This window comes from Chelmon rostratus, chromosome 20 (assembly GCF_017976325.1).
Source record: "Chelmon rostratus isolate fCheRos1 chromosome 20, fCheRos1.pri, whole genome shotgun sequence".
Taxonomy (NCBI): Eukaryota; Metazoa; Chordata; class Actinopteri; order Chaetodontiformes; family Chaetodontidae; genus Chelmon; species Chelmon rostratus.
The window spans coordinates 9620400-9646982 of NC_055677.1; the positions used below are offsets into that span (position 1 = coordinate 9620400).

Consider the following 26583-nt stretch of genomic DNA (forward strand, 5'->3'; position numbering starts at 1 on the left):
TTATCACCTCATGATTGAAAGAGTCAAAGAATCCTCACTAGTCATGAAAACATGCTGCTAGTGACCACACCATCCAGAAATAGCATCTGATCTGAGATTAAGTAACTATGAGGAATCTAAATCAAGTGATCCGGCCTCACAGAAGCTGTATCATCTGTTAATCATTACAAATCAAGCCGCCCTTGTTCCTGCACGTAGCGCCCAAAAGTAACAGGTGCACAGGACGACATCTTTTTGGGGAGGGTGTGTGACATGTTGCTGCATCACAGATGGGGATTGGTGGATGGGCGGCAGGTAGGGGTTATAAGTGCTGCTGAGCGGTGACATCAGCCTCACTGCCAACATGAGGGTCTTCCTGCTTTTTGGATTGGTGGCTGTTGCCCTGGCTGACTTCGAGGGGTAAATCTCTAGTCTTTGTTAGAGCAAAAATACATATATACAGAGAGAGATCTATCAGCTACGTATTCCTGTAAAAATGTTTGCAGTGCAACGACACACTGTACTATGACTTGTGGTCTGTTTGCAATGTATTAAAGGATATATTTAACTAATTTTTACCATGCTACTACTGTAAAGGTTAGCATACATTCTGGTTCAGTGTAATTAGCCTGCCATCAATTGAAAGTATGTGCCATTGAATATTTGTGGACAGCACTTGTGCAAAGTGGTAACATTTCAAGTACTAATTTGAGGTACTTCTACTTTACTTGAGCATTTCCAGTTAATGCAACACTGGACTTCTACTCCACTACATCTCAAGGGCAAATATACTTGAGTTGAATTTAAATGTGAATGTTTGTTATAAACCGAGGGGTCAAATGTTCCTTTATGGGTTGAGAAAATGTTCTCTTAAAATAAATAAATCTATTTAAAAACTTTCTTGGACAAGCTGGAAGCTGCGCCATCAGGAAGCTGAAAACAGGGCGGCTTGTCTGTGCTCGTGAGAAGTTGACTTTTTACAGATCTGTGGTTCTCAAAGGACAGCGACGATACAAACATATGATGATTTTGTAGAATATGATGCATTGCTGTAGATTACACTGCCCAGCAGTATATAAAGTAGTGGCTATTGCAGAACTGTGGCTGTTGCACTGTGTTTCTGATCACTCTGGCTTGGTTCTTTCACTAGAGAGAAAGTCTTCCGTCTGAAGCCTGTGCTTGATGAGCATGTGACCATCATTAAGCAGCTGGCGAGGAGCATCGAGGTGCCTTGTTGCCTTTTCTCACACACTGACACTCACACTTATAATGCTATATCACTCACTATGGAGTTCATTTGATTTGTTAATGGTGGAAAAGGCTGAATTTGACATATTTTTGGGGGTCATTCGGATAATTCACTTAATACTCATTCAGACATGCAAACAGTATCTTCCTGAACGCTTACATCTAGTACTGTCTACACTAACTGCCTGGCATCACATTTTCACTTCAGAGCTTTATCCAGCTCATCACACTTTGTCAAATGAGAGACTGAAATGATTTCATATCTGAAAAGCTCAACATGCTCATGTGTTTGGCTCTGGCGCCACCTGCAGGTTGATTTCTGGAGGCCCGACAGCCCTGAGCTCGTGACCATCGACATTGACGTCGACATCCGCGTGCCTGCCATCTACCTTGATATGGTGTACACCATCCTGCAGCAGAATGACATAGAGCATGAGTAAGTCATGAGACAAAGATGCAAAATAAAAGCATTTATCTGATTTCCCCTTGATCAGCACTCGCGAAATAAAAACATCTTTTTTTTTTTTTTTTTTCTTTTTTTTTTTTTACATATGATGCTTTAACCTTTTTTTAAAAAAAATCCCTCTTCAGGGTCCTTATTGAGGATGTGCAGGCTGCTGTTCACGCCCAGGTTGACAACAAGCCCTCTCCCAGAGCCCACAGCTACACCAAGTACAACACCTGGGACGTGGTAAGAGACTAAAAACACCACCAGCCACATTCTCTACCCTGAGTGGACTGTTTCCTCTTCTTATTTGTTCCCCCTTTGATTTCAGATCCAGTCCTGGATCAGCTCCATTTCCTCCTCCAACCCAAGTCTGATCAGCAGGCAGGTGATTGGAAACACCTACGAGGGACGCCCCATGACCATTCTCAAGGTATGCCAGGACTCATCTGCAATATCAATGCGTTGCGCTGAAGATTTTGAGATATATATATATACCAAAAATTACATTTAGCAAATGTTTGTGATTACTTTTAACAACCACAGCTCGGTCAGAAGTCCAGCGCCAACAAGCCTGCTATCTTCCTGGACTGTGGCATCCACGCTAGAGAGTGGATCTCTCCCGCTTTCTGCCAGTGGTTTGTCAAGGAGGTAAGGAAGACACTGGATGGACATGACAAGCATTTACACAGAGGCTTCCACAGAGTCCAGAACTGTTCTCCAATCTTCCTCAGGCTCTGTCCACCTATGGCAATGACGCTCAGATGACCAGCCTGCTCAACGACATGGATGTCTTTGTTCTGCCCGTCTTTAACATTGATGGCTACGACTACACCCACAAGAGCGTATGTTACAACCTCAAGCCAAAGTTCATAGTCTGGCCTAAGAGAGACCGTGCTGTCCTGTTTATCTTGAAGAATTCGTTGCTTTGTTTAAATACATGTCTGACATGTTTATTTTGTCCACTTTGGTGACTTTAGAACAGGATGTGGAGGAAAACTCGCTCCAAGAGATCTGGATCCAACTGCTTTGGAGCTGATCCTAACAGGAACTTTGATGCCGGGTGGTGCTGTAAGTGTAACATGTACACGGCTGTATCATAAAGGGGCACTGAAGCCATGTTATATCGCACTTCCATACAGATGAGGGGGACTTATGTGAAACAGAGTGGACAAAACTGTGCAGCAGAGGCCAAGACATCTTGACTTTTAGTGCCTCGAATAAGTTCCCAAAATCACACTATATTTCCCATGATGCAACTTGGTAGCAGATTTCATTAGACTAGTAAACAGCCACTTTAAAAAAAATCTTTTAAATCCACACTTACATGCTTTCTGTTATAAATGTGTGTTCTCATGCTGATGACCCCCAGATGACATCGCTATGACGTCGTCAGGGTTATTTTCTCTAACTTTAGGAAAAACCCTTCAGAGCCCCAGAAGACATTAAATCACTGTATTCACACTCTGTAGAGTTCTCCTCATGAGACATATTTTGCACTCAATGTGTACAATGCAGCTTTAACCATAGTCACGATGCATTTGAAGATATGTACTGTGTTAATTTCTGGTTTTCAACTTTGTAATTTTAACTGCAGCCATGGGAGCCTCCAACAACCCCTGCAGCGACACCTTCTGTGGGTACACTCCCGAGTCTGAGATCGAGGTCAAGAATGTTGCCGACTTTATCCGCAAGAACAGGTCCATCATCAAGGGCTACCTCACCATCCACTCCTACTCCCAGCTGCTGCTGTTCCCCTACTCCTACACCTACGACCTGGCTGCCGACCACAGTGAGCTGGTAAGTCGTCATCATCACAAATATACGGACATGCAGCGGAGTAAAGACTCATTAACTAACATGCTCGGTCAATCACAGTGACTTCATAATTATTCATCATGACAGTGTAGAGGAGTGTCATTATATGGATTATATTGGCAGCAGATTTGGGAATTTCTAAATTTGTGAAAGCTTTTAAATTACATTGCATCTATGGAGGAGTTATGTTCACAAGATGCAGACTGTACAGCACGAAAACTGTCTTTGTGTCTCTGGGAGCATTCGCCGTGAAGTGTGCGTCTCAATTCAAAGAATAGCAGCAACTCAAATCGTTCAGAATAAAGAATTCCAAAAGCTTAAGCAAGAAGTCAAACCAGTCCCATTATGACTCTTATCTAAAGGCCACTCTTAGCTGCTGCTAATCATTTACTCCCTGCTCGTGCACCTCATTCTCATGGCTCTTTTACCTCTCACCGGGGCGTCCGGGGGCTGCATAGTTAACACTCACACCCCTGCTCCAGCTCTCGCATTAACTGAGGCACATCACACGTCTCTGCCTCTCTATTACTCACTTGTAATTTAGGCTCTCTTCTGACACTTTACAGAACAAAAGAACTCTGGGGATCTGTCATAACTCATCTGTTCTGTCAGAAATATCATTTCCTGCTTGCGTATTTCTCCAGGGGTTTCATTTCCTGTTGGAACTCGCTGGAGCTGTTTCTGTAATATCAGTAAAAAGGTTTTGTTTGAACGAGTGCAGCGGATGGTGGATGCTTCAGGGCAAAAAACATATATTTACTATTTACTACCAGCTGTATTTTAATCGTTATTTGGTTCTGTTTAGTGTTGCTCCTTTATCAGATACTGTCTTTTGCTCTAATCCTCGAACATTTAACTTTTAAAAGGATGGGTAACTCAGTTTTACAGTTACAAAAGTGGAATTTATAAGCAATAAAACGCACCATTGTTCAATTCATTACACTCAGGTGTTCTGCTCATAGAGCCTGGTACGACTAGCAGCTTATGGTGACTAATGTAAGCTAAAGATAGCTAGCTTTAGAGAGATTACTCTTTGTGAATGACACATGTTTGGGCTCAGATTTACCAAAGTTTTCAATATTATATATGAACATTGTGTTTCTTCTTTGTATTGTAGATGAAGGTTGCTGAGGGGGCCTCTACTGCTCTGCGTAGTCTGTATGGTACTCGCTACACCAGTGGACCCGGTGCTACAACCATCTGTGAGTACAGTGAATATTCCAGCTGCATTTTGTCTCCATGGGGAAACAGTGTATTGAGAGGAAACTTGCTAGTCTATTTTCTGCCTATAATAACATGCATTATGATGTGCTCACAATTCACAAAGCTCTTTTGGAGACCTGGCCTCTAGAGGCAACAAAGGGCACTGTCTTATCATGAGAAAGAGCTATTTCTAGCAGACAAATGGTTTTTTTGGCCCTCAGAAGAAGCATTTGTATGAAAACACATCCAGGCCGTCCCTGGTCATCAGCATGTCCTGCTCTGAATCATTCCCCCCCTTATCTGCCCTCAGACCCCGCTGCTGGAGGCTCCGATGACTGGGCCTACGACCTGGGAGTGAAGTATTCCTTCACCTTCGAGTTGCGCGACACTGGTCGTTATGGCTTCCTGCTGCCCGAGTCTCAGATCAAGCCCACATGCGAGGAGACCATGCTGGCCGTCAAGTACATTGCCTCCTACGTGCAGAAGAACCTCTATTAAAGAGCGGAACTGCCAGGACCCCTGCCAACTCAGCTCCTCTGTACCAGCCCCCAGCCCCTCCAATCTCTCAGCCATCTCTAGCCCGTATCCATGGATACGGGCACCTCCTGCCATGTTTCCTCGCTGTGCTTGACAGAATGTCAAGATGAGTGCAAACAATAAAATCAATGATCCATCCCCACATGCTGAATCAATTTTTTATGTGTATTTGATAACATAGTGTCTGATGGACTGAGCCTTTGTCATTTGTATGAAAATATAAAACAGTGATGTATGGTGAATAAAATAGTGCTTACACTTTACAGTCCATCACTAATAGGCCAGAAAAGCTGCTTTCATGGCCCAAGAAAACATAGTGAGGCACTGAAATTTAACCAACACAAACCATCAAGAATGTTGGCTTGAGCAATCCAGCATCTACACGCTTAAACTCGACAAAGAAAGCAGGCGAGAAACAAAAGTGGCCTGTAATTTACTGTATCAGCCCCTTTGAACCCCGGTGATCCCTCTTGTTGAGCTGGCGTTGTTCCAGTGGTGGAGGCTGAACGGGTGGGGGTATCAGCCTTTTAAGGATTTTAGTCGAGCAGCACAGTACGTGACAGCCACAGAGTACTCCTTGGCAGCGTCTCCACTCGGCCAAGCATCTGCCCGAGTGGAGAAAATAAAGGAGCCAGAGATCAGTGGGGAATCGAACTGCACTGGCACACATTTCTGAAGCAGAAGGTGAGAAACTTCAATTTCAGTGGCTGCTTTTGTCAATATTTGTAAGTTAAAAGTTAAATATTATTCGTAGGATTTTGTCCCGCAACTATGACAGGCTAGGCTTCCCGATGTGTGTGTATTTTTCCAACAATCAGTAGTGCAGTTACAGGAATATTCCATTACATTTGCATTTAAAGATGATACATACAGAGAACAAATAGGTACAATCCCTAAAACCACCGCTACACCAGCTGATCTGAGTAGCTGCCCTCAGACCACTAAAAATAATTCCCTATTGTGTGATACAGTACAGGAGGACCAGGGGCCTCCACTCCTGCTATGCTCGCCTTGTTCCGCAAGATGGCGACAAAACACCAAACGTGCGCGACAGAACATCTTGTTCCTGATCTCAGCGGCTCATTACAGCATCATCACCGTCTGCGCATTGTCATCACCAGAGAAGATGACACCAGCCGAGGGAGCCACATGGCGGATGTCTGAAAGGTCAAGGCTGCAGAATGTAAAACTGTGTCTGACTAAGTTGTTGATAAGTTGTTGTCTCCTCCACCTTGAGATCAGCTGCAAAAAAGCAAACAAAGAAAAAACTGAAGGAGTGCAAAAAGAGGAGGAAGGCAGAAATATCAAATGCTAATTGTGCATTTATTTATGTTGAATGCCTGAATCAGTGGAGGGCTGAACTCCATGAACCTCCGAGGGGTGTGGTGGCTCATGCGGGGAGCAGGTGGGTGTGCGGCGGCCGTCACGTGACGCTGCGTCTGGCTCCTGTCACACTGGTATAAATCCACCTCTGTATATTTAGTCGGTCCTTTCCTCCACGCCGAGCCGCCGTCAAGTCCGGGCTACAGAGTAGCTTCGACTCCTTCTCAAGCCATGGCAGGTACGTGACATTTCAACCTTTCACTACGCGTTTTAACGCCGAGGAGCCACGCTCACGCGCTCTCCGAGAAGTTTTAAAAGCAGTCTCGCGGACCGTGTTGTGTTTGAGTGTAGCTGCGGTGAAAGCGGCTCTCTGTCGGTGAACTTGCTCGTCTGTTGTTCGCCTCTCGGCCGGAGGTGAGCCGACTGAAAGTACATTCTGTCTCCAATCTGCGCCTCGCCGTCTGTCAGAGAGCAGCTGACTTCAAAGCTGTCAGCCATGGCTGAAACATGATTACCACATGTGTCATTTGACCACAAGTTCGCCACTTGTCATGTTGTTAGTGCAGAGTCCCTCGTCATGTGAAGCAAGTCTAAGAACTACTAAATCTGGCTATGATTGGTTTATATTCTCTCCATGTGACAACTTTTAAAGAATGAAATAACAGCAAAATGAACTTTTTTTTCCAGCTATTCTAACACTGTGCTACTGTATGCCATGATTCTGCAGAACTCCCTCTCTTGGTACAGTCTTCCTGGGGTAAATGGAAGTGGGATGTGTGCAGCCTGTGCAGAACATTCACTGAATCTCCATGTAGGCTGTGGTTGAAATAATTGCTTTTTTTTCTTCCTTTAACTTGATTCATCATGTGTTTCATGTTAGGCTACAACACTGCAGAACTGGTTGTACCAATTGAAAAGGGGGTGTGAGAGGAAGGAGGTGTGGCGCTGCCTGCAGCCAGTGAGATGGAGCAACTTTTCCTGGCAGCTGATGGGCAATGCTGCCCTCTAAACTGGCTCATAATGATAGAAAAACACAATTTTATACAGACTGTACATACTGTCTTGCTTTTTTTTGCCCATTAGTGCAGCACCAAGAGGTTCATATACAATCCAAATGGGATTCATGTTGGCCCACATGCTGCAGTCACACAGCCTCTCCAGCGGCCTCGCTGACTTCGTCATCCCAAAATTTATAGGTCCTCTCACAGGCTGGTCATTGTTCTGAAACATGACTTGGCAGGTAGCTGATAGATTTTCCTCCCCGCTGTTGGAGGTGGTGGCATAGAGTAGGCACCACGCTGCAAATAAAATTCACCTTAATGAGACAATTAATCTGCTGCTGGCTACTTGTAGTCTTATTATTCTTGAAACAAGTGAGAAATCTTGCATTGAGGCCAGATATTGTTAGTGATCTGAAATTCAGTTACAATATAATTTAATTGCAGAAAAACTTTCAGCTATTTAAAGACAGTCAAATAATAATGGCTTTGTGTTAGACTCAACATTTATGCCCGCTGTGCTTCGTCTCAGCTTGCACTCACTTGCAGTTTGCACTTACTGTGCTTATGCCATTATTTGACTTGCATATCGTCATTTCACCCTGGATTTTAATTTAAATATTTGGGCAAATGTGTGATCTCACTGAGCAGAGGGAGCAAATCCTGTCAATCAATCTTCAAACAGGACATACTTGTCTAAAACGAGAGAAGTCTGCCATCAAATACGTTGAATTACATGATATCGAGTGCATGGATCTAGTGTCTAAGAGTGGAATCACCTTTGTCAAATCTGAATCTGTAATGTCTTCCTGTCCCCTGCAGACCAGGCTTTTGTGACGTTGGCCACCAATGACAAATATGCTCGCGGAGCCATGGTTTTGGGCAAGTCCCTCCGCAACCACAATACATCCAAGAAGCTGGTGGCGCTCATTGGTCCACAAGTGACAAAGGCTTTCCAGTAAGAAACCTAACCTCCAACCAGTGGGACGTCATTTCTGAATCCCACCCGACAGCGTTCGTGTAAGTCTTGTTCTCTACCTGGGCTGTTGATGGTCATTCATTCTGTAGCACTGTGACTCTTCAGGTCCGTGCTGGAGAGGATCTTTGACGAGGTGAAGGTGGTGGACGTGCTAGACAGCGGCGACACGGCACACCTGGCCATGATGAAGAGGCCCGATCTGGGCATCACCTTCACCAAACTCCACTGCTGGACTCTCACACATTACTCCAAATGTGTCTTCATGGACGCAGACACACTGGTGAGGCCAGCCGTGCATTTCTGTGTCGCGAGGATGTGTCGATGTTGTGCCGCGGCCGCATGTGTGGACATATTGTTCTGTGTTTGTTTCTGCATCTCTAGGTGCTCTCAAATATAGATGAGCTGTTTGACAGAGAGGAGCTGTCAGCTGCTCCCGACCCCGGCTGGCCTGACTGCTTCAATTCCGGTGTGTTTGTTTTTTGTCCTTCCATGGAGACTTACGGCAAACTGCTTCAGTATTGTACAGAACACGGCAGCTTTGATGGTAAGTCAACAAGAACACGTTGTGATGCTTTGAGTTTATGCTGAAACAGAGTGTTATATTGTAAATGGTAGCACAAAATATAACCCCCAATAAAACAATCTCATTTTTTTAACATTAGGATGAGCCATGCTAGCTGTTTCCCCCAGCTTCCAGTCTTTATGCTAAGCTAAGCTAACCATCTCCTTGCTGTAACTTCACATGTAACAGGCATCTACTATAAAGGAGTGGTATCAATTTTGTCATCTAACTCATAAGACAGCAAATAAATGCATTTCCAAAAATATATTTCCTGCTATTCCGGTTACTCAATATGCCCACTATCAGCTGTCCTTTGAACTTATTTCTGCATGTTGGTGTTCGATAAAAATGTCTCATTCACAAGTTTCCCTCACATTTTATTGCCAGATGCATTGCATGAATTTCGGTGTCTAGTTTTGCCAAACCAGATATGGTTCACCACCACCGTCCTGCTCAAACATTTAGGCTTTGACCAGCTCTGAGTAACATTTGAGTTCTTGGTAACGTGATGTTAAACCGAGCTTGTTTATCTTTTGCTCTAAGTAAGGCCTTTATCGAGCCCGGTGCCCGGACACAAGGCCCTCCTGTCACAGACCGTCTAGCTCTGCTGAGTTATTCTCAGGGGCTCGCCGGGGCGGGTGGAGGTTAAATTTGAGAGGCCCTGTTTTTGCACAGAGCGCCGGTTGACATTCAGCTCTTCTCCGTGAGGCGTACTGTAACTGAATTGTGGTCGTTGTTTTGGCTCCATATCAGGTTTACTGAGCAGCTCAAATCAGCGGCTGAAAAGATCGTCGCTCCATGCTTGTAGGGTGCTGAGGTTCTCATTTACTGCAAGTTTTGCAGGTCGTTCTAAAAGGTGTCCAGAAAACATTTCACCGCGGCAGAACATTCACTCATGGTGAGGTTGTGTTTAAGTATACAATTGCATCACTTCAGTCGAACTTCGGATACGCCTCCTAAAACCTTTGTGCGATGCTGTGTTGATCAGCTGTCATACAAAACCAGAACCAGGGACTTGATAACTCAAATAACATATACATATTCTTACATATCATACATGTGTTAATGGATTACTTTTTTGTCTATCTTGAGGCTTTGAACTTGTCACGTTATTGATACCAATACGAGTTGAAGGAGAGAAGTTATCCACACGTCACGCAGGTGCGAGATGATCAGAAAACGCCTGCACACTCACTCCACGCCACAAAATCTTTGACAACGATTCGATCCCACTTGGATCTTCCTCCAGTCAGACTCGAAACGTCATTATTAAACTTTTGTTTAGGCAGGTCACATACAAAAGTCATGTAGAGACATTTTTTGCTAAATAGCCTAAATACGTTATAAATGAATTGAAGCCCAGATAAAGAGACTTGTGGTTGATAAATAAACGTGTCAGTGCTCTCTGCTGGACAAACTGAGTAATCGCAACACTGTTTTAAAATGACCTCCAAACATATCTTTGGCAATCCTCTATTGTAATTTAAAGATTGCAAAGTTATCTTCGCATTTGTTTTCATAGCTTTTAACCACATATCTCATAATCACGTGGTAGGGGTTACATGATGACAGCATGATGAAAACCGAGATAAAGAGGTCGTCGAAAGCCCTCGAAAAAGATGGAAATTATCGTATGGTCACTTTAGGAGTTATGATCTTTAGTGCTCATGATAAGGGTGTGATAGGCTCAGATCACACCTGTTTATATATCTGTTGGGCTCTAATCAAACTCCTTGTATGCTCCGGCTGCTGTGACCTCAAACGCTACTAAAGCAACGAGTTGCGAGGTAAACAAAACAGGATGCAGCTCCAAAGCAGGGCTCGGCGAGCCGGGGCTTGTCCTTGTTAGCAGCGGCGGGCATTTTTACCGTTAAATGGCAGGCTGTTATCCCTTGTGATGCTGTGAAAGAGATTCCATCAGGGAGAGTTCATTGGAAAACCCAATTAGTTTGCTCCGTCGTGGCCAAATCTTTCAAGTGCCGACTCTTTCTGGCTGCCACGAGCGTTTGTTGGCATGAAGTTTTCCATCACAATGACAGCCTCAGACAAAAGATAGTATTGTCTTTATTTTTTTCCAGGAAAACTCCTCTTTGTCAATAATAACTCACTTGATTAAGTGTCATTTGATTTTATATTTTCACATCCAGTATTTCAGTGTGATGCCAGTCTGAATGCCTGATGGCATGCTAATGAATGAAGCTACCTTATTTATAGCTGTGGATGGGCTCTTCGTGTGCACTGGGGCATAAGTTGAAACTGCTCTGACCTTTAGCATTTCACTTCCACTCTACTGTAAGGACAACATGTGCACGTGCAGCTCAGTCTTCTCTGCAGTCATATTGGAAAAATAGCCGAGGAAAGACAACAGGAAAATGATTTCTGTGGTCCAACCCAGAGGCTCTATCTCCTCATCTGTAGCTCCAGTGTTGTCCGCTGCCAACACAAACTGGCAGGGTTCGATGCGCATTCTTGCTGAGCTCTGCTCATCCCCTCAAAATGAAGATCTTCGGCTCCATATTGAGTTTTGAAATCCCCAGTGGAGGTTGTGGGTTCGGACAAACAGCAGCTATGTGTGTTATTTTAAACTGCGGCAGTCTGCGGTTTCACAGGCCGTACAGTCCTGTGCTTTTCAACAGCTACTTGTGAAAGTTCTATTAAAGGCCAACATCTCACCTTGTGCTGGTGTCAGTCCAGTGACTTACTATGTGGCTAGTAGGTGAAGCAATACAGCATGAATAGTCAATGAGCTTGAGTCATGTTTTCGCTCGGTTTCAGCTCTCTGGCTGGTCAGTTGCAGACTTGATGATGTAACACAGGCGACGTTCACTGAAAAAACGGTTTTAATAAAGGCTCAGTTCAGACCTGGTTGTATACTTGAAGTGTACCTGACCCACTTAACGTCTAATGTGTCCCCACATCCCAAACTGTTCTCTGAATACTGTGTTTACGTAAGCCGCCGCCATGACAGTGCCCCACTTCTAAATTAGCCAAATTGAGCGAGGGCGAGTGGCTGCCCAGCCCTCCAGCCAGGCCCCGAGGACCTGAGGCAAACTTTAAAAACAAGCTAACCCAGAGGGCAACGATAATTCAAGTCACCAGCAAATATTGGTAAACTGGTAAATATTGTGCAAACATAGGAAGTGAGTCTAGAACTGGTCAAGTCATGATTTAAGACAAGAATGAATCTGTCCAGACAGTCGAGGCTTAAAGACGCAACGCAACAACAGGCAGGTGTGAATTCATTTGATGACGTCATTGTTTCATGGACGCACAGAAACTCAGTTTTGAAAAATCTGTACTTCAGAAAGCAAAAAAGTGGTTTTAGTGATCTGAAACGCTGCTTGCATGTGAACAAGAGGCCAAATGTAAAGGAAAATATTCGTTTTGCAAAATGTCCACATACTTGTAGACCAGGCTGTACACATCCAGGGTGCACCCATACAGGTGTTTCCACTTCAGACTTCACTTCTTCTCGTGCATGGGTGAGTGCAGTTTGTGTGCAGGTTGTGTGCAGGTTGTGTGCAGGTTGTGTGCAGGTTGTGTGCAGGTTGTGCTTGACTGATCAATCACCCTGTGCTGCATGTCTGAGCAGGAGCATATCAGCTAATATCATATCAAAATGTTCGAAATGTCCATTCACTGAACTTGAATTTTGACTTTGAGAGGGTTTCAAGCTGCACAAAACAATATACCTATTTCAACAATGGAACAGTTCTTCTTAGGTTAGCAAGTTAGCAACTAGCAGGTGAACACAGTGGAGCATTTAGCTGCTATTGAGCAACACTAAAGGGATGGTAAATACTGGAGTCAGGTTTCTCAGATGGCGTGAAACGCGACTCCAGATGAACGCTAACGTTGCTCAATTCGACTGGACGTGTAAATGGGCAACTGTTTCACATTTGTCGCATCAGCTTTTCAAGGTGATAATGACATAGTTGTGTTTACAGCATGTTCTGTACATCATGTCTCTTTAACTCTGTGCAGCTACTGTGAGCACTATAAATCTACACTGTGCACACACACCCAGGGATAAAATCCAGTGTGGGGAACTCACAGGTCTTCCTGTCTTCTAGCGAGTCATATCGCTTCATTTAAATAAAAAACAAAAAACATAGCTTGTAAAGGAGGAAATCCAGCTCTGCGCCCTGAATGTGTGGGATCATTAAGCTCGTCTGTGCTGATCTCAGCAGACTGCTGACTAATGTAAGGCCAAGCGGAAAGGCTAATTACTCTGGCTGTCACAGGTGGGCAGATCATTTGACTGCACTCTCACTCAGCTCTTCCTTTGAAAAGCTCTACCCAGTCATACACTGAACCTTTCAAAGCACTTTGGAAGCTGCGTTTGGAAGATAAGCTTGATTTTGTGTTATGCCACCAACAGTTTCTCACAGTGGCCTCGCTCCTAATGCAAATTAGACAAGAAAAACACCCCTACTCTCTCTTTTGACCTTATATTAACATCTGAAGTTTACCAGTTTGAGTGGATCACCTCTCAACCTCTACAGAGTTTTAACCACATCTGAAACTGTAGATTTGTACAGATGCTACCTGATGAGAAATACAGCGTTAGACTGATATAATGTCAGATTTCTTTCCTCCTCTCTGTCGCAGGAGGAGACCAAGGTGTCTTGAATGGCTTCTTCAGCGATTGGGCAACAGCTGACATATCCAAACACCTCCCCTTCATCTACAACCTCAGCAGCATAGCCATCTACACTTACCTTCCAGCATTCAAGCAGTAAGTGTCCCTCTACTGAGGAGGTCACATTAAAAAACAAAACAAAACAAAACATTCACACATTAGTTAGAGATGTAATTTTGTGTGTTTAGTGTGTTTCTGCTGTTTAAGCTCCTGCAGTGTGCACTTCCACAACACAGTTGTACTATCCTCCAGCAGCGGGTCTGTCACTGTGACTTGTGTCAAGTCTTGCGTATGGGATGCGAAGCCAAGGTGTAAGCAGATCCGAGATCACATGAAGGTGTAGTCACATCGTGACGTGACATCGGGTTACGAGCGAGATGAGAAAATTCCAGCGGCTGGAGAGCCAGGCCTCAGCGCTGGGTTGGATATCCATCGCTGAGCTCCCAACAGCTGAAACCAAATCCTAAAATAGAGCAGTGTATTTAAAGACCTTTTATGTTCACCTCCAGGACTGGTCATTGTGCACTCCGTCTTAAGCCCCCCCGCCCGTCCTTACCGCCTCGATAAACCTCTCTCCTCATAGAAACAAACCTCATCGACAAGCTCTTGGGTTTTGTATTTCCTGGGATCCAAATCAGGATGACAGGGGGGATAAACATGCATGTACTCGTTGGTAGTTGTCAGTAATAGTAGTGCTTCAGATGTGTGGCACCACAAAACAAGCCTCCAGGGCCACATTCATATTTATATATGTGTGTATGTATATAAGCAGTTTTGGCAACATTTGTAAAAGCCACTATTTAAGATGATGTAGTACAAGAGAAGCAAGATACTACTACTACTACTACTACTACTACTACAGGAACTGCAACCTTGAACCTCTTTTTAAAATGACAGTTTTATGTTGTGATTTTCTAAAACTGTTAATTTTCTAAAAATGTACTTCTGCTTGCTGACAACATGGAGACTTTGTGCAGACTGCAGCTGTAGATGCCTGTGATTTCCGCAATACAGAAAACATTGACGGAATCGCACAGTTTAAAAGTGGGCAAACAGACCGGGCACCAGCATTAGTCGAAGTTAGCCTGTAGCATTTTCGATTCCGACATTCATCTGTAAAACAGAAAAGAAACTTCAACACGTGAATATACTTTTCTTAAAGCAAGACCGTGTAGCTTCATAACACGTTGCTCCTCTCACAAATGAAAAGTTGAATGCAAAGGCAATGAAACGTGCAATTTCTCACTCCAGTACTCTGCTGCTAAAGCCTAGCCTGGTCTGGTATGACCACTAGCTGATGGTGGCTAATGTTAGCTAACTTTAGGTAAATATTGTTGTACAGCAGACATGACTGAGTCACCTTGCTAACGACTCTTCTTCACTTGTTACTGTTCCAATATCTTAGAATTTTAGCTAAATCAGTTTGGCTAAACGGTAGTTTATCATTTAGTTACATAGTGTTGCTTTAAATGTATTTTGATAAAAATGTAATTCAAAATCTAATTTACTATTTCTTATTCCAGCTATGGTGGCAATGCCAAGGTGGTCCATTTCCTAGGAAAGACCAAGCCATGGAGTTACACTTTTGACCCCAAAGCCAAACAGATCGCAGGGAGTGTGCACGAGGCCACCACACACCCCACCTTCCTCCTGGACTGGTGGACCCTGTACTCCAGCGCCGTGGTGCCCATGCTGCAGGAGCAGCACGGAGACCAGCCTTTCCAATCCGGATGTGTGGAGGTGAATGACCACGTTTGCCTTAACGAACCTGCAATCCTGCATTTACACTGCAAGCTACGTGTTACATCAGGCTTTATAATGTCACACCATGGCTTTACATTTATATGACTAGTTTGCAAGAAGAATCATAGAATTACATCAGAGCTGCAGCTTGACATCACATTCACGGTCAAGCGTACAAGCCAATGGAAACTTGCAGCCAATCGAACGGCTTCCTCAGGATTTCCAAAGTGTGATGACATAACCAACTTTTTCACACTAAACAAGGTTTCCTGGTCATCCAGCTCTATAAAAATAAGAATTTGTTCATTGTGGTGCTTGCAACGTTAATGCAGGAAAATATAGTTTGTTTAGAAATGCACTGTACCATAATTATACCATATTTATGTATTTTGCTGTCACATAGGTGTTATTTTCTTACTTTTAATTTATTTTACTTTAACCTTTTTTATTTTCTTTTGCTCCAATTCTGGATGATATACCTCTATTCTCTCTCCCTATTTATCTCACAAAGTTCCAGCACAGTGACACGGTCACTTTTGAGAGTGGACAGGTATGGTGTTGTGATGGTGTTGTTTGTTTTTTTGTTTTTTGTTTTTCCCAATAACAGTTTGTTGGCACCTGGTTTAATGCTTCTACTGCTCTTCCTCTAAAATCAGAGCTTTTGCCTGTGTTTGCCTGTGGCCATTAATTTGGAAAGGCTACGTATGGCGAGTTCAATGCTTTCATAAAGCAGGATGTGTTCTGTGCAGTCCATGTGTCTTGTCAGACATTATCTCTTCCCCTGCTCCTTGTTTCACTGTTGTGCATTGTTTTATGCTTTTTTGCTCAGGATAAGAGCCACTCTCTACATGCACAAGCGCTCGAACCCCAGCTGTCCTCAGAAGAACGGAAGCAGAAATGGGAGCAAGGTCAGGCAGACTACATGGGAATGGACTCATTTGACAATATCAAGAGAAAGCTTGACACTTTTCTCAAATAAAGAAGCAATGAAACGGGATGTCAAAAGATCACTCGCAGTTTAACAAACTATCACCACACGTCTCTCGAGAAGATACTGTAAGACAGGTTGCATTCTTCCTTCCTACCTGTTACTCAACCAGAAATGAGTTGAGTCTCTCCCACCACCAGCACGACCCCCTCCACACTCCAAAGACAGCCCCGTTTTAAATGGGAAAGAAAAAGTTAAATATTATGAGCGGCTTTAATTGTCTATGCAAGACTGTGATCATTCAGTTTACCCTCCCACAGGCTCTGCTACACTGTGACGAAGATCAGGAAAAATAAATTCAGTTTTGTTGAAGATACTTGCATTAGAAATGTTGCAATACTTTTTTATGCCAATGCTCTCTTTGTGAAAAGGAAAGGCAACAAGAGTTGGACTGGGCCTTTTGTACGTGTGTCTAAGAGTAGCAGTCATACATGAACATTCTTCATTTTCCTTTCTTTCTTTTTTTTTTTTTTACTATGCAGTCATCTAGCAGTCTTCTGAGTATTAATATTTCTTTGATTGTTGATTGCTCGTGCTTTTGAGTTGATAAGACCTCTGTTTAACATAGATATAAAAACATGTTTACAGCACTTCTAAGGCTAAAATGGTCATTTAGCCACACATATAACTAGATCCGTAGTGCCTTAGTGTCTTGCTCTCTCTCTATTGTCATCAGCCTGTCTGTTCTTGACTGCCAGCTTTTCTGTAGATGACTAGATTTTTAACTTGTGTTTTATTTGACCAGGATGTTGGCTGTACCACAGAGTCTTTCATCTGGACATATTAAAAACATCATTAAAAGTCTTGGATTCGCTCAGGTGTTTTTGCGTCAACATCTGTGATGTACCGCTGCAGTATGTCCATTTATATTTTTGTGTAAAATTAGGTTGTAATGACTCAGAGAGGATCCAGGGCAATGATACAAAATGCAGTCAGTCATGAAAATAAAGTGTGACATATTAGGAAAAGACTATTGAAATTCACAAGCTATCCAGTCATTAAAGCCCACCTTCAACATCAAAATGATACACACATTAATGCATCAATAATTGTAATCCAGTAATATAATACAATACTTTGTTCTGTAATGGGCCATTCTCCATGATGAGTACTTTTACGTTTGGTACTTAAAGTGTACTTTCATGCTAATGTTTTTCTACTTTTACTCTTTTACTGGTAACCTTTCTACGTTTTTGTTTTCTTCTAAGCACTTCTTCCACCTGTGGGTGTATATATATATATATATATATATATATATATATATATATATATATATATATATATATATATATATATATATATATATATATATATATATATATAGTTAGTACATCTGCATGACTGACCTTATTTTAATCCCTTTCCCGTCAGACCATGACTCAAAGAAGAAGAGGAAGACAAGAAATTTAACTGCTGACCACTTCCGGTTTCGCTTGACCTCGATTAAGTCTATTAACTTTTAAGAAATTGACAAAAAATGCTTTCATATATCTTATTTTGCAGCAGAAGCTGACTCCTTAAATGTAACAGTTGCACACTGCCGACGCTAGCTCCTATTAGCATGTTTTGTGGAGCGTTCCGGATGAACGACACAAGTAACGTTACGGACAGCCGTTAACAGCTAGCCAGCTTATCTAAGGCTACAAGTTTTAGTTTTACTCAGACAGAAAATAAATAACAAGGTGTGCTGACAAAAGTTTTAGTAACATGTTCGCAAACAACAACCGAACTCGTACAAGTTTTGTGCCGGTGACTCTCTGAGAACACAGTTTCCCTTGACTTGAACGCAGCCCGGGGACTTCGGTGATCTGATACGGGGGGCGTGTCGTGACCCCGCGGTGGGTGATGCAGACCGCTTCGCCAGGAAAGTAAACACACCATTCCGTCAAGATGGCCCCGCTGCCCGTGTTCCGAGTGGCGCTCCTGGTGTCGTTTTCGGTGTTTCTGACGGTTGTGTTGGGTTTGGGGCTGCCGGCTCTGCTGAACGCAGCGATGAGGATGTTGGGATTACCGGAGACGAGTGTCACCGAGTGCATTGTTATGCTGTATTTACTTTTTGTGCTGTATGTTGCGACGCCCCGGATTCCCAGAGGACTGGTGGAGGTAATGTTCCAGTATTCCCAACGCGAAATGAACATTTGTGCTGTATATAGATGACGGTATGTGATCCTGTAACACAGTTTAGAGGGATGCAACCACAGGAGTTATGCTACTGCATGCAAAATGCGTATTAGTTAAAGTAATTGCTGTATATAGTGAAATGGTGCTGTTTTGAATGTTCACGTTGTGCTAAATGAAGACAACTTTTAATTCCTTTAATGTTTCCTTGTGGAATAATTCTTGTTATTGCATGCATGTAATTAAGCTTTTTGTTCCTTCACAGCTTTTTATATCTTTTGGGGAAAGTTAGAAAAGCCTTTACTAAACTGTGCCTCTCTCTGCAGGTGAAGCAGAAGGCTGTGCTGGTTACAGGTTGTGACAGTGGATTTGGTCATGCACTTGCCAAACATCTGCACAAGCTTGGCTTCACCGTCTTCGCTGGATGCCTTCTTAAGGTACAGATAAAACATGCAGTGACCACTCATTTATCACGACAGCCCTGCAACGCCCTCATGAAAGCCAGAATGAGCTGCTCCTGCTGAAAGGTGAAGGCGCTGAGTCAACTCCACGGCCTGCAATCGCAGTGTGCTCTCAGTTTCCGTGCAAATGTGTGACTGTAACATGTTAGTCACACATTTAGATTTGAGTGCGTGCATTTAATTTTGATGTCATGTTTCGGTGTAAACGAGGAGGCATGTAATCCCTGCAGGATAAAGGCGGAGAGGGTGCGAACAAACTGGAGGAATTTCATTCAGATCGCATGAAGGTGGTCCAGCTGGATGTCTGCAGTGACGAGCAGGTGAACCAGGCTGTGGAATATATCAAAGACAACCTGGCTGACGCAGAAAGAGGTAAATAACCCTGTGCCTGTGTTCACTAACTCAGTCTAAAGAAGGTCAGCATGTGTGTTCATTCACAGACTTTTTACCTCTCGGACAATCTGTCACTACTCTTGACCCAGGTCTGTGGGCTGTGGTGAACAACGCTGGAGTGTCAACGTTTGGAGAAGTAGAGTTTACGTCCATGGACACCTACAAGCAGGTGTCAGAGGTCAACCTGTGGGGCACGATCAGGGTCACCAAAGCTGTTCTGCCATTAATCCGCAAGGCCAAAGGTCAGCAGCTGGAGAATAACACTGCACACTACACATTAATACATGGTGACATATAAACTTGAGAATGTAAAAGTTAGTTAAGAGAGTAAAATATTGTTGAAATTGACAGTGTCAAGCTGTTAAAGGGACCAGCACCTTGGATTTGACATTTTTCCCAGTTTCTTGATGAGGGATTATAAGAATTCTTAGAATTCCTGTTAGAACTAAAAACATTCATCCAACCAGTAAGTTTTTAGCTTCTGTGTCGCACTTTTCATAACAAAGTGCTTCAGCAAGAAACACAAGAAACATCTAAAATAAATAAATACAATATAATATTACCCAGTCATGCTGGTTGTCTAAAAGTCACTTTAAACAGGTGTGTTTGTAGCAGGAGTGCTGTGGACTGTGTCTGGTCGTTCTTCCACAGCTCAGGTGCAATAACATCTCAATAGTGTTTTAAAGTGGAGGCTTACCAGGATTTGAGTTTGAAGCTTTTGCACTTGTTTATCAGTGGTGATGCTGCATTAACTTGTCATTGTATCACACTATTCGTGCAAAGAGAAATATCCTCAGATTCTTGCTTGCTGGAGAACATATAACCCTGACTGTGCTGTTGCCCACGTCTGCAGGCCGTGTTGTGAACCTGGCCAGCATGTACGGGAGGATGGGAAATGTCATGCGGTCGCCTTATTGTGTGTCCAAATACGGCGTGGAAGCTTTTTCTGATTGCCTTCGCTATGAGATGAAAGCCTGGGGAGTAAAAGTGTCCGTAGTCGAACCGGGGAACTTCATCGTGGCCACTGGCATCCTGACCCGTGACATTGTGGCCAGCACGGCCAATAAGCTCTGGAGTGAGGCACCCTCGCACGTGAAGGAGGATTATGGGAAATCCCACTTCCAGCACTACATGGCTCTGATGCGTTCTTACTGCAACAGCGGGCAGAAGGATGTGGCCCCTGTTCTGGAAGACATCACCGACGCCGTCATGTCCAAGCGTCCTTACACACGATACAACCCCATGGAGCCTCACTGGTGGATCAGGGTGCAGCTCATGACCCATCTGCCCAGCGCCATATCCGACTTCCTGTACTTTTAAACGGGAAGTTGTGCAAGCGCCCTCCGTTTCAAACCCTTCGGATCACAGATAGCAGCATATTCCTCAACTATGTAGCACTACGCAGATCTACAAACTCACCCTCGGGGGGGGTCTCTGCTATGCATTCCTCAGCACTTGCAATCACTCACTGATCAAACAGTTTTTTTTAAAACTCCCAAGTGCACTTTTTGTATGTCAAACAGAAACCATAACTATCTATACAGATATATTCCGTGATAAGTAGTAACTACTTTGTGTTGGATATCTGCAGGGCTATGACACTCGTAGCTATAAATACTGCGTCATTATTGCTTGTGTTTCTATTTAGAAAAAAAAAATTTTGGATTGTGTTTGTCCCCTTATATCTTTTCTTTTTATTTCCCTATGATACTTGTAATGTTTTGCCTTATGGGAATCTTTTGGTGCCCCACTGGTACGAGGACCAAAGCTGGTAGAGCTCAAGAGAAGGCCCCTGCTGGTCTGTTGTGGCTGACGCCGGAACAAGCCAAGGTCGGCTACTGTAAGACCGTGGTGAGATTTGGCTCGACTCGCCCCAAAGTTACGTAACAACCAACACAAGCCCACTTTGTCTCACATGCGGCATGAGATCCTGCGTGCCACTTCGACAGTGAGGTTGATTGATGTGGTTAATGGGCATGATTGAACGCGAAGGCCCCTCCCGTCCCACCCTCCTTGGTGGAAAAGCATTTTGTACAAAGAATAATGTGAATGAATAGAGCATTTTATTTTGCAAAATACTACAATCGCACTTTCATTTTCTTCTAAGAATGATTTGAAATAAAGTGACCAAAATGCGATGCTGTTTCATTGGTGTGATTAGAGGCAGGCCTGGGTGGCGCCGGTGCTTGCAATGATACAAATGGCCACCAAGTGGCACACATGCATCATACAAAACTACCGCTGCCGTCCTCATGCATGAATCATCTGCTGTCTATCAGATAATTTCCTAGTGTAAGCTGCATGATAATCACATTACAGCAAAGGTGAAACACAGAGAGGAAAAGTCTGCCCAGTTCTCATACAGTTAGGAGAATCACGCACCAGGTCGAGTCCAGAAAACATTTAGCCAGCTGCTGTATTTTATAATTCAGTAAAATACAGCTTCAAGTAAAATTGAAAGTGGAAGTATGAACATTTAAAGACTCATTCAAACACTGTGGCAGATAAAAACAAGACGTTATCATTTTTTGTATCGTTTATTACATCTTTTGAACACTCTAATAAACTCTTCTAAATTATTACACCTGAAGACGATCTCCCCTCCATAAAAACAGTATTAAGAGCATGACATTAAATTTCACAGCACTGCCTTTATCATTCCACAGCATGGATCTGTTTTCTTCACTCTCTCATACAGAAAAAAAAAAAAGTAAAATAAAATAAAAGCTTCGTGAGACAAAGAACACCATAGAAATGTAAGCAGCACAAAAGCACCAAAGTATAACACGGGGGTCATTTGTTCGGATATCATCAAGACATCGATCTGAAAAGAGCGGCGGCGATCTCGGGCTTGTTTAGCGGTCAAGGAGCGAAGAGTTCTCCATCATGAAAAACAGTTTGATACACGATATCTTGATAATATCTGTCACAACTGACGTCAATGTCTTTTTAAGCAGATTTAAAATCAGTTCTGTACAGCTACAGGGCTCTGCTCATGCGGCCTCCGTTGGTGTAGAATGAAAAAGATCCTAGTTCATAACATCTATGCAGGGAGATACTGTAGTTCTGTATTTGAATATCAAGTAAAACATTTAAGTATTGAGGGTTTTTTTTTTGTTTTTGCTTTTTTACATATTTAAGTGGCTAAACTGCAAAAGTGAATGTCTTACACTAGTCTTATATGAAATGCATACAGACATAAAAAAAAAACTATCTCCTTGGAAACCATGACAGTTTCTTCACAACCAACAATATGTGATGCCGTTACTTGAGGTGCTCATAACATGAGATTCAGGTCATGATTGCATCACACCTGGGGTTACGTTTCTGAATGAAGATCAGCACATACTTTATACTGTACATGTAGGCAGTCACTGTTCAATTAAGAAGTTATACTTGATGAGATCAGCAAAGGTAAGGTCACTTGAAACTACACACAAAATCACCTAGTGGACATTTTATGCGCGACAAAAGAAAAAAAAAAAGTTAGACAATGACATGAGAGCTCAGTGAGGAAATACCCTTCAGTGTAAGGATGTTTTCAGACGTCGCCCATCGGTCAGACTCAGCTGACGCACATGCAAAGCTTTAACCAATAACTCAATAGCACGCAGCGGTGACAAGAGAAGTGGGAAGAACAAGATAAAGAATAAAAAAAAAAAAAAAAGGGACGCTAAACCTTTGGTTGACAGAAAGCTGTGAAGGCACATTAAAATCTCCTCCTAAATCCTTCAAACTGGGGCACATTGCATTGGTGTTTGTCACTTTAATGCTGCGTAATGTCGCAGATGCTGTAAAACTGGAAGTCAGGGAGGAAATTTCACAAAAGAAAAAAAACAACACTTGGTTACTACTGTGGGCAAACACTTTCTCACATGAAGTGTGAGAAAAGATGGCACCGATACAACAGCCAGGGACTGGACCTAAGAAATGACACGTTTGACAGGCCTCATCTGGCGACTGTTGACTCCAACCACAAGGGGGAGGGGGGGGAGTGAAGGAGAAGGAATACAGGCACAAATGTCCTACACCACTTTGAAATTATGTTTACAGGTTAGATTGAAATAAACCAAAGCACTCAAGCCACGCTGAGGAACAATCCTGTGATGAACATTTTGAACCATGCAGACGTACAATTTATCAGGCATCAAACAGGATCTCTCTCATCCTGACAGGAGCTCCTCTGAACCCTGGAATGTTTTTGTACTGTTTCATAAAATGGAATCTCAAATTAAGATCTCAAATCGTCCTGCAGGTGGACAATAAACTCTGGCCATTTTAACCCCTCATGAATTAAACTGAAAGTTGTTTGTATTTCATCTCCAGAGCAGAGAGAAGCTGTCACACAGCTCTTGTATGAGTATGTCTGTTAATCACCTGGGGAACGGAGAGGAAAAAAAAGAAGTTCACACCCATGCTCTTTGTGGCATGATTGACTTTTTCATGCTTGGCTTGGCTCGACCTTAAAAGGCCCTCCCAAAATACTGCCATCCAAAAAAAAAAAAAAAAATCCTTTATTCTCTATTATGATACATCAGCGTTGGCCTCCGTTCATTTCCCCGCCCGTGTACGCCTGGGAGCGCTAATCCAGATACTCCATTCAGTGGAAGATTCAGATTCTCCGAGTCTCCTCCCCAGATCCTACTTTTGTTTTTTAGGGTCCGTTTTTCCATTCCTCCTCTATGAAATCCCTCTTCCTCCCTCCCTCCCTCTCTTTCTCTGTGCTCGGGTCCAACTGGTCACAGCTGGAGAACTCATCATCGCAAGCGTCGTGATCATCGTCATCATCCCCCTTGAGCCCACTGCCGCAGCGGCTCCCTGCCAGCGCCGCTGCGGCTTTGATTGCAGGCGCTGGCGCGAGCTGCTCTTCGAACACTACTTGGTCCATTTTCACTCAACGTATACCCACTCACTAGAGACCCGTACTGTAAATACACCCCATGTGCTTGGTGCACTGTTTTCTAACTTGACACTGACCGTACATTTGGAAAAACAAGCTGGATTCCTCAAACCGGGAGACTTCTTCCCATGAACATGAATGCAGATATCGAGCATTTAAACCATTTTGCTTTACTTTTACCAGACTTTAGCCGTTCTGAAAATCCTTGCTGTCTATGCGCCGCAAGCACACTAACATAACCCCTGGGTGACCCTTCACTCCTCCATTCCCTCCAGTGATCACTAATTCAGGAGCAGTGACATCACCCTCTGGATTGCCTGGACCGCTCCTCCATTTCCCCTCCCAGCTGCACTGCTGTGAGCGCATAACCCCCCCCCCCCCCACACACACACACGCCAAACCCCACCCGCCACTGGCCTCCTTCCTCCTCATCCGCAGAGAAACGTCCCCTTTGGCAACACAGGGAGGACGCATCAGCTGTCAGTCACACTCCAGCAGCAGCAGGAGGGGGAGGGGGTCTGCTGTGCACTGAGGAAGTCATCCAGACTACGAGGGAAAATACTTCTTGACTCGTCACATGACCTCTAGACATATGGATTAAACCCCCCTCCCCATCATCACTTGTGCGGACTGTCAATCTCTCCTCTGGGAGATACAGTAAAAGGTGTGAGGACACTATTCTGTTTGCGTGCATGCATGCAAAGTCACGGGATCTCGAGCCCCCCCCGCAGTCTGCGATGCCTCGGCTTCGTAACATTCACATGATATGGATACAGCAATGTGTGAGACAAGCAGTTCCGCCGTACGAAAAGAAAGCTGAACAACTAGTTTGACCTTGCACAAGAAGAGGAATCCTCCAAAAACAGGCGCGTGCGAGTGTGACATTCCAATCTCTGCGAGCATGATCCTAACAGAACTGTATCAATAAATATATTTTGGTCACTTAATTTTTATTCATGATTAGCAGTTAGCAAAAGTTGCGGATTAGTGAGTCCACAACCATAAAGAACGAATTAAGACAGACAACACAGAAAATGAGTTGCAATGTAGACCTCTACAGGCTAGACTCTGAATTTGCTAACATCTGAGCTATGCCTCATACGGGTGGATGCTGTGTACTGAATACAGTTTAAAAAAAATCATCACATTTTAAAAAGAAACTGTTAAAAGGATTATATATTATCAACAAAACAAAAAAAAAGGAAACTAAATGCAACTCTAATAGTAAAGGTGGAAATACATGGCATTGCCTATGACCTAACACATCTGGATAATTTAAAATAGGCGACCAAGAGGTCTGTAGTCAACTCTCAGGAGTCCATAGTCTTTTTGTCTCCCCTTTCCATTCCTCCGTGTCTCTCCCATGCTTTTTCCATACCTCCTCTTGGAATGCTCACAAATCGGGCATTTAAGTCCTGATGATGTGTTAAGTCCTCAGGCTGGGAGTTTAAATGTTAGTGTGTGTTCTGGCATAAGTATCTGTATGTGTCTATATATACTGTATATATGGATGCAGTTAACGATGTATAGGTGTGTGTGTTTGTGTTTGTGTGTGTGTGTGTGTGTGTGTGTGTGTGTGGGTGCGTCCGACACAGAGGGATCAGGAGGCAGCCAGGGCCTTGATCAGGTACAGTTTGTCTCCCTGCTCACTGGTGAAGATGGGGGCCTTTTTGTAGTGTTCAACAAGCTCCTCCATAGAGTTGAACTTGCGCTGTCCAATGCAGTAAAGGTTTTCCTTCAGCTGCACTTTGAAATGCTTGTTCTTGCTCTGCGCCTTCAGGGAGATGGAGAAGTCGTTTGGCTGCGGAAAGAAAAGAAAACACACGGTTTTATTATCAGTGGTCAGACGGGCGCCTTCAGACGACGATTGTGTAGATTTATCGTATGTCGCACTGTGCGAGATGGGTCAAAGAAAATCTTGGTTGTCGTGTGTCAGACTGTGCAGAATCAGTTTGAGACACGCGAGATCGATCGTAGTGCTGTGATGTAAACAGTGAGACAGTAAACAAGCTTTGGCTGAAGTGCTGACACTTGTATGCATGTTTTTTTTCTTGAGCTTTATTTAAAACTGCCACTCAAGAAACGTCTCGCTGACCAGTGTATGACAGCGTCATTTCACGTGGCATTCTGATTGGCTGGTTTGTAGACTTGGCTTATAGCTGCAGCTAAATTGTGAGAATTTCGTCGGTCTGTGGGTGTGGTCTCGCTGTACAATCTAGGACCACCATTCTGGACTGAGGAGCAGA

The 26583-nt window shown here is 43.5% G+C and overlaps 4 protein-coding genes across 6 annotated transcripts in view; 3 read left to right on the forward strand and 1 right to left on the reverse strand.

The window, feature by feature from the left end:
* The first annotated feature begins 343 nt into the window (after positions 1-343).
* On the forward strand, positions 344-5312 carry cpb1 (carboxypeptidase B1 (tissue)). Its single transcript, XM_041961216.1, has 11 exons — positions 344-399; positions 1130-1205; positions 1539-1663; positions 1819-1918; positions 2004-2105; positions 2219-2323; positions 2407-2517; positions 2653-2743; positions 3270-3472; positions 4608-4692; positions 5004-5312. Exons 1-11 carry the CDS (start codon positions 344-346, stop codon positions 5189-5191), a joined length of 1242 nt encoding a protein of 413 aa, XP_041817150.1. The 3' UTR covers positions 5192-5312.
* Positions 5313-6663: 1351 nt separating this feature from the next.
* Positions 6664-17279, forward strand: gyg1b (glycogenin 1b). The gene is made up of 7 exons (XM_041961217.1): positions 6664-6791; positions 8374-8509; positions 8636-8810; positions 8912-9074; positions 13704-13830; positions 15258-15474; positions 16307-17279. The coding sequence occupies exons 1-7, from the start codon at positions 6785-6787 to the stop codon at positions 16454-16456; spliced, it is 975 nt and encodes a 324-aa protein (XP_041817151.1). The 5' UTR covers positions 6664-6784; the 3' UTR covers positions 16457-17279.
* Positions 17280-18250: 971 nt separating this feature from the next.
* On the forward strand, positions 18251-21575 carry bdh1 (3-hydroxybutyrate dehydrogenase, type 1). Its single transcript, XM_041961339.1, has 5 exons — positions 18251-18568; positions 18910-19020; positions 19275-19416; positions 19527-19679; positions 20291-21575. Exons 1-5 carry the CDS (start codon positions 18356-18358, stop codon positions 20755-20757), a joined length of 1086 nt encoding a protein of 361 aa, XP_041817273.1. The 5' UTR covers positions 18251-18355; the 3' UTR covers positions 20758-21575.
* Positions 21576-22462: 887 nt separating this feature from the next.
* nck1b (NCK adaptor protein 1b) overlaps positions 22463-26583 on the reverse strand; it is a 28480-nt gene continuing 24359 nt past the window's right edge. For all 3 annotated transcript variants that reach the window (XM_041961336.1, XM_041961337.1, XM_041961338.1), the window contains one exon: positions 22463-26138. In XM_041961336.1, the coding sequence (XP_041817270.1) occupies positions 25938-26138 (201 nt within the window). In that variant the 3' untranslated portion in view covers positions 22463-25937. The remainder of the gene's footprint in view (positions 26139-26583) is intronic.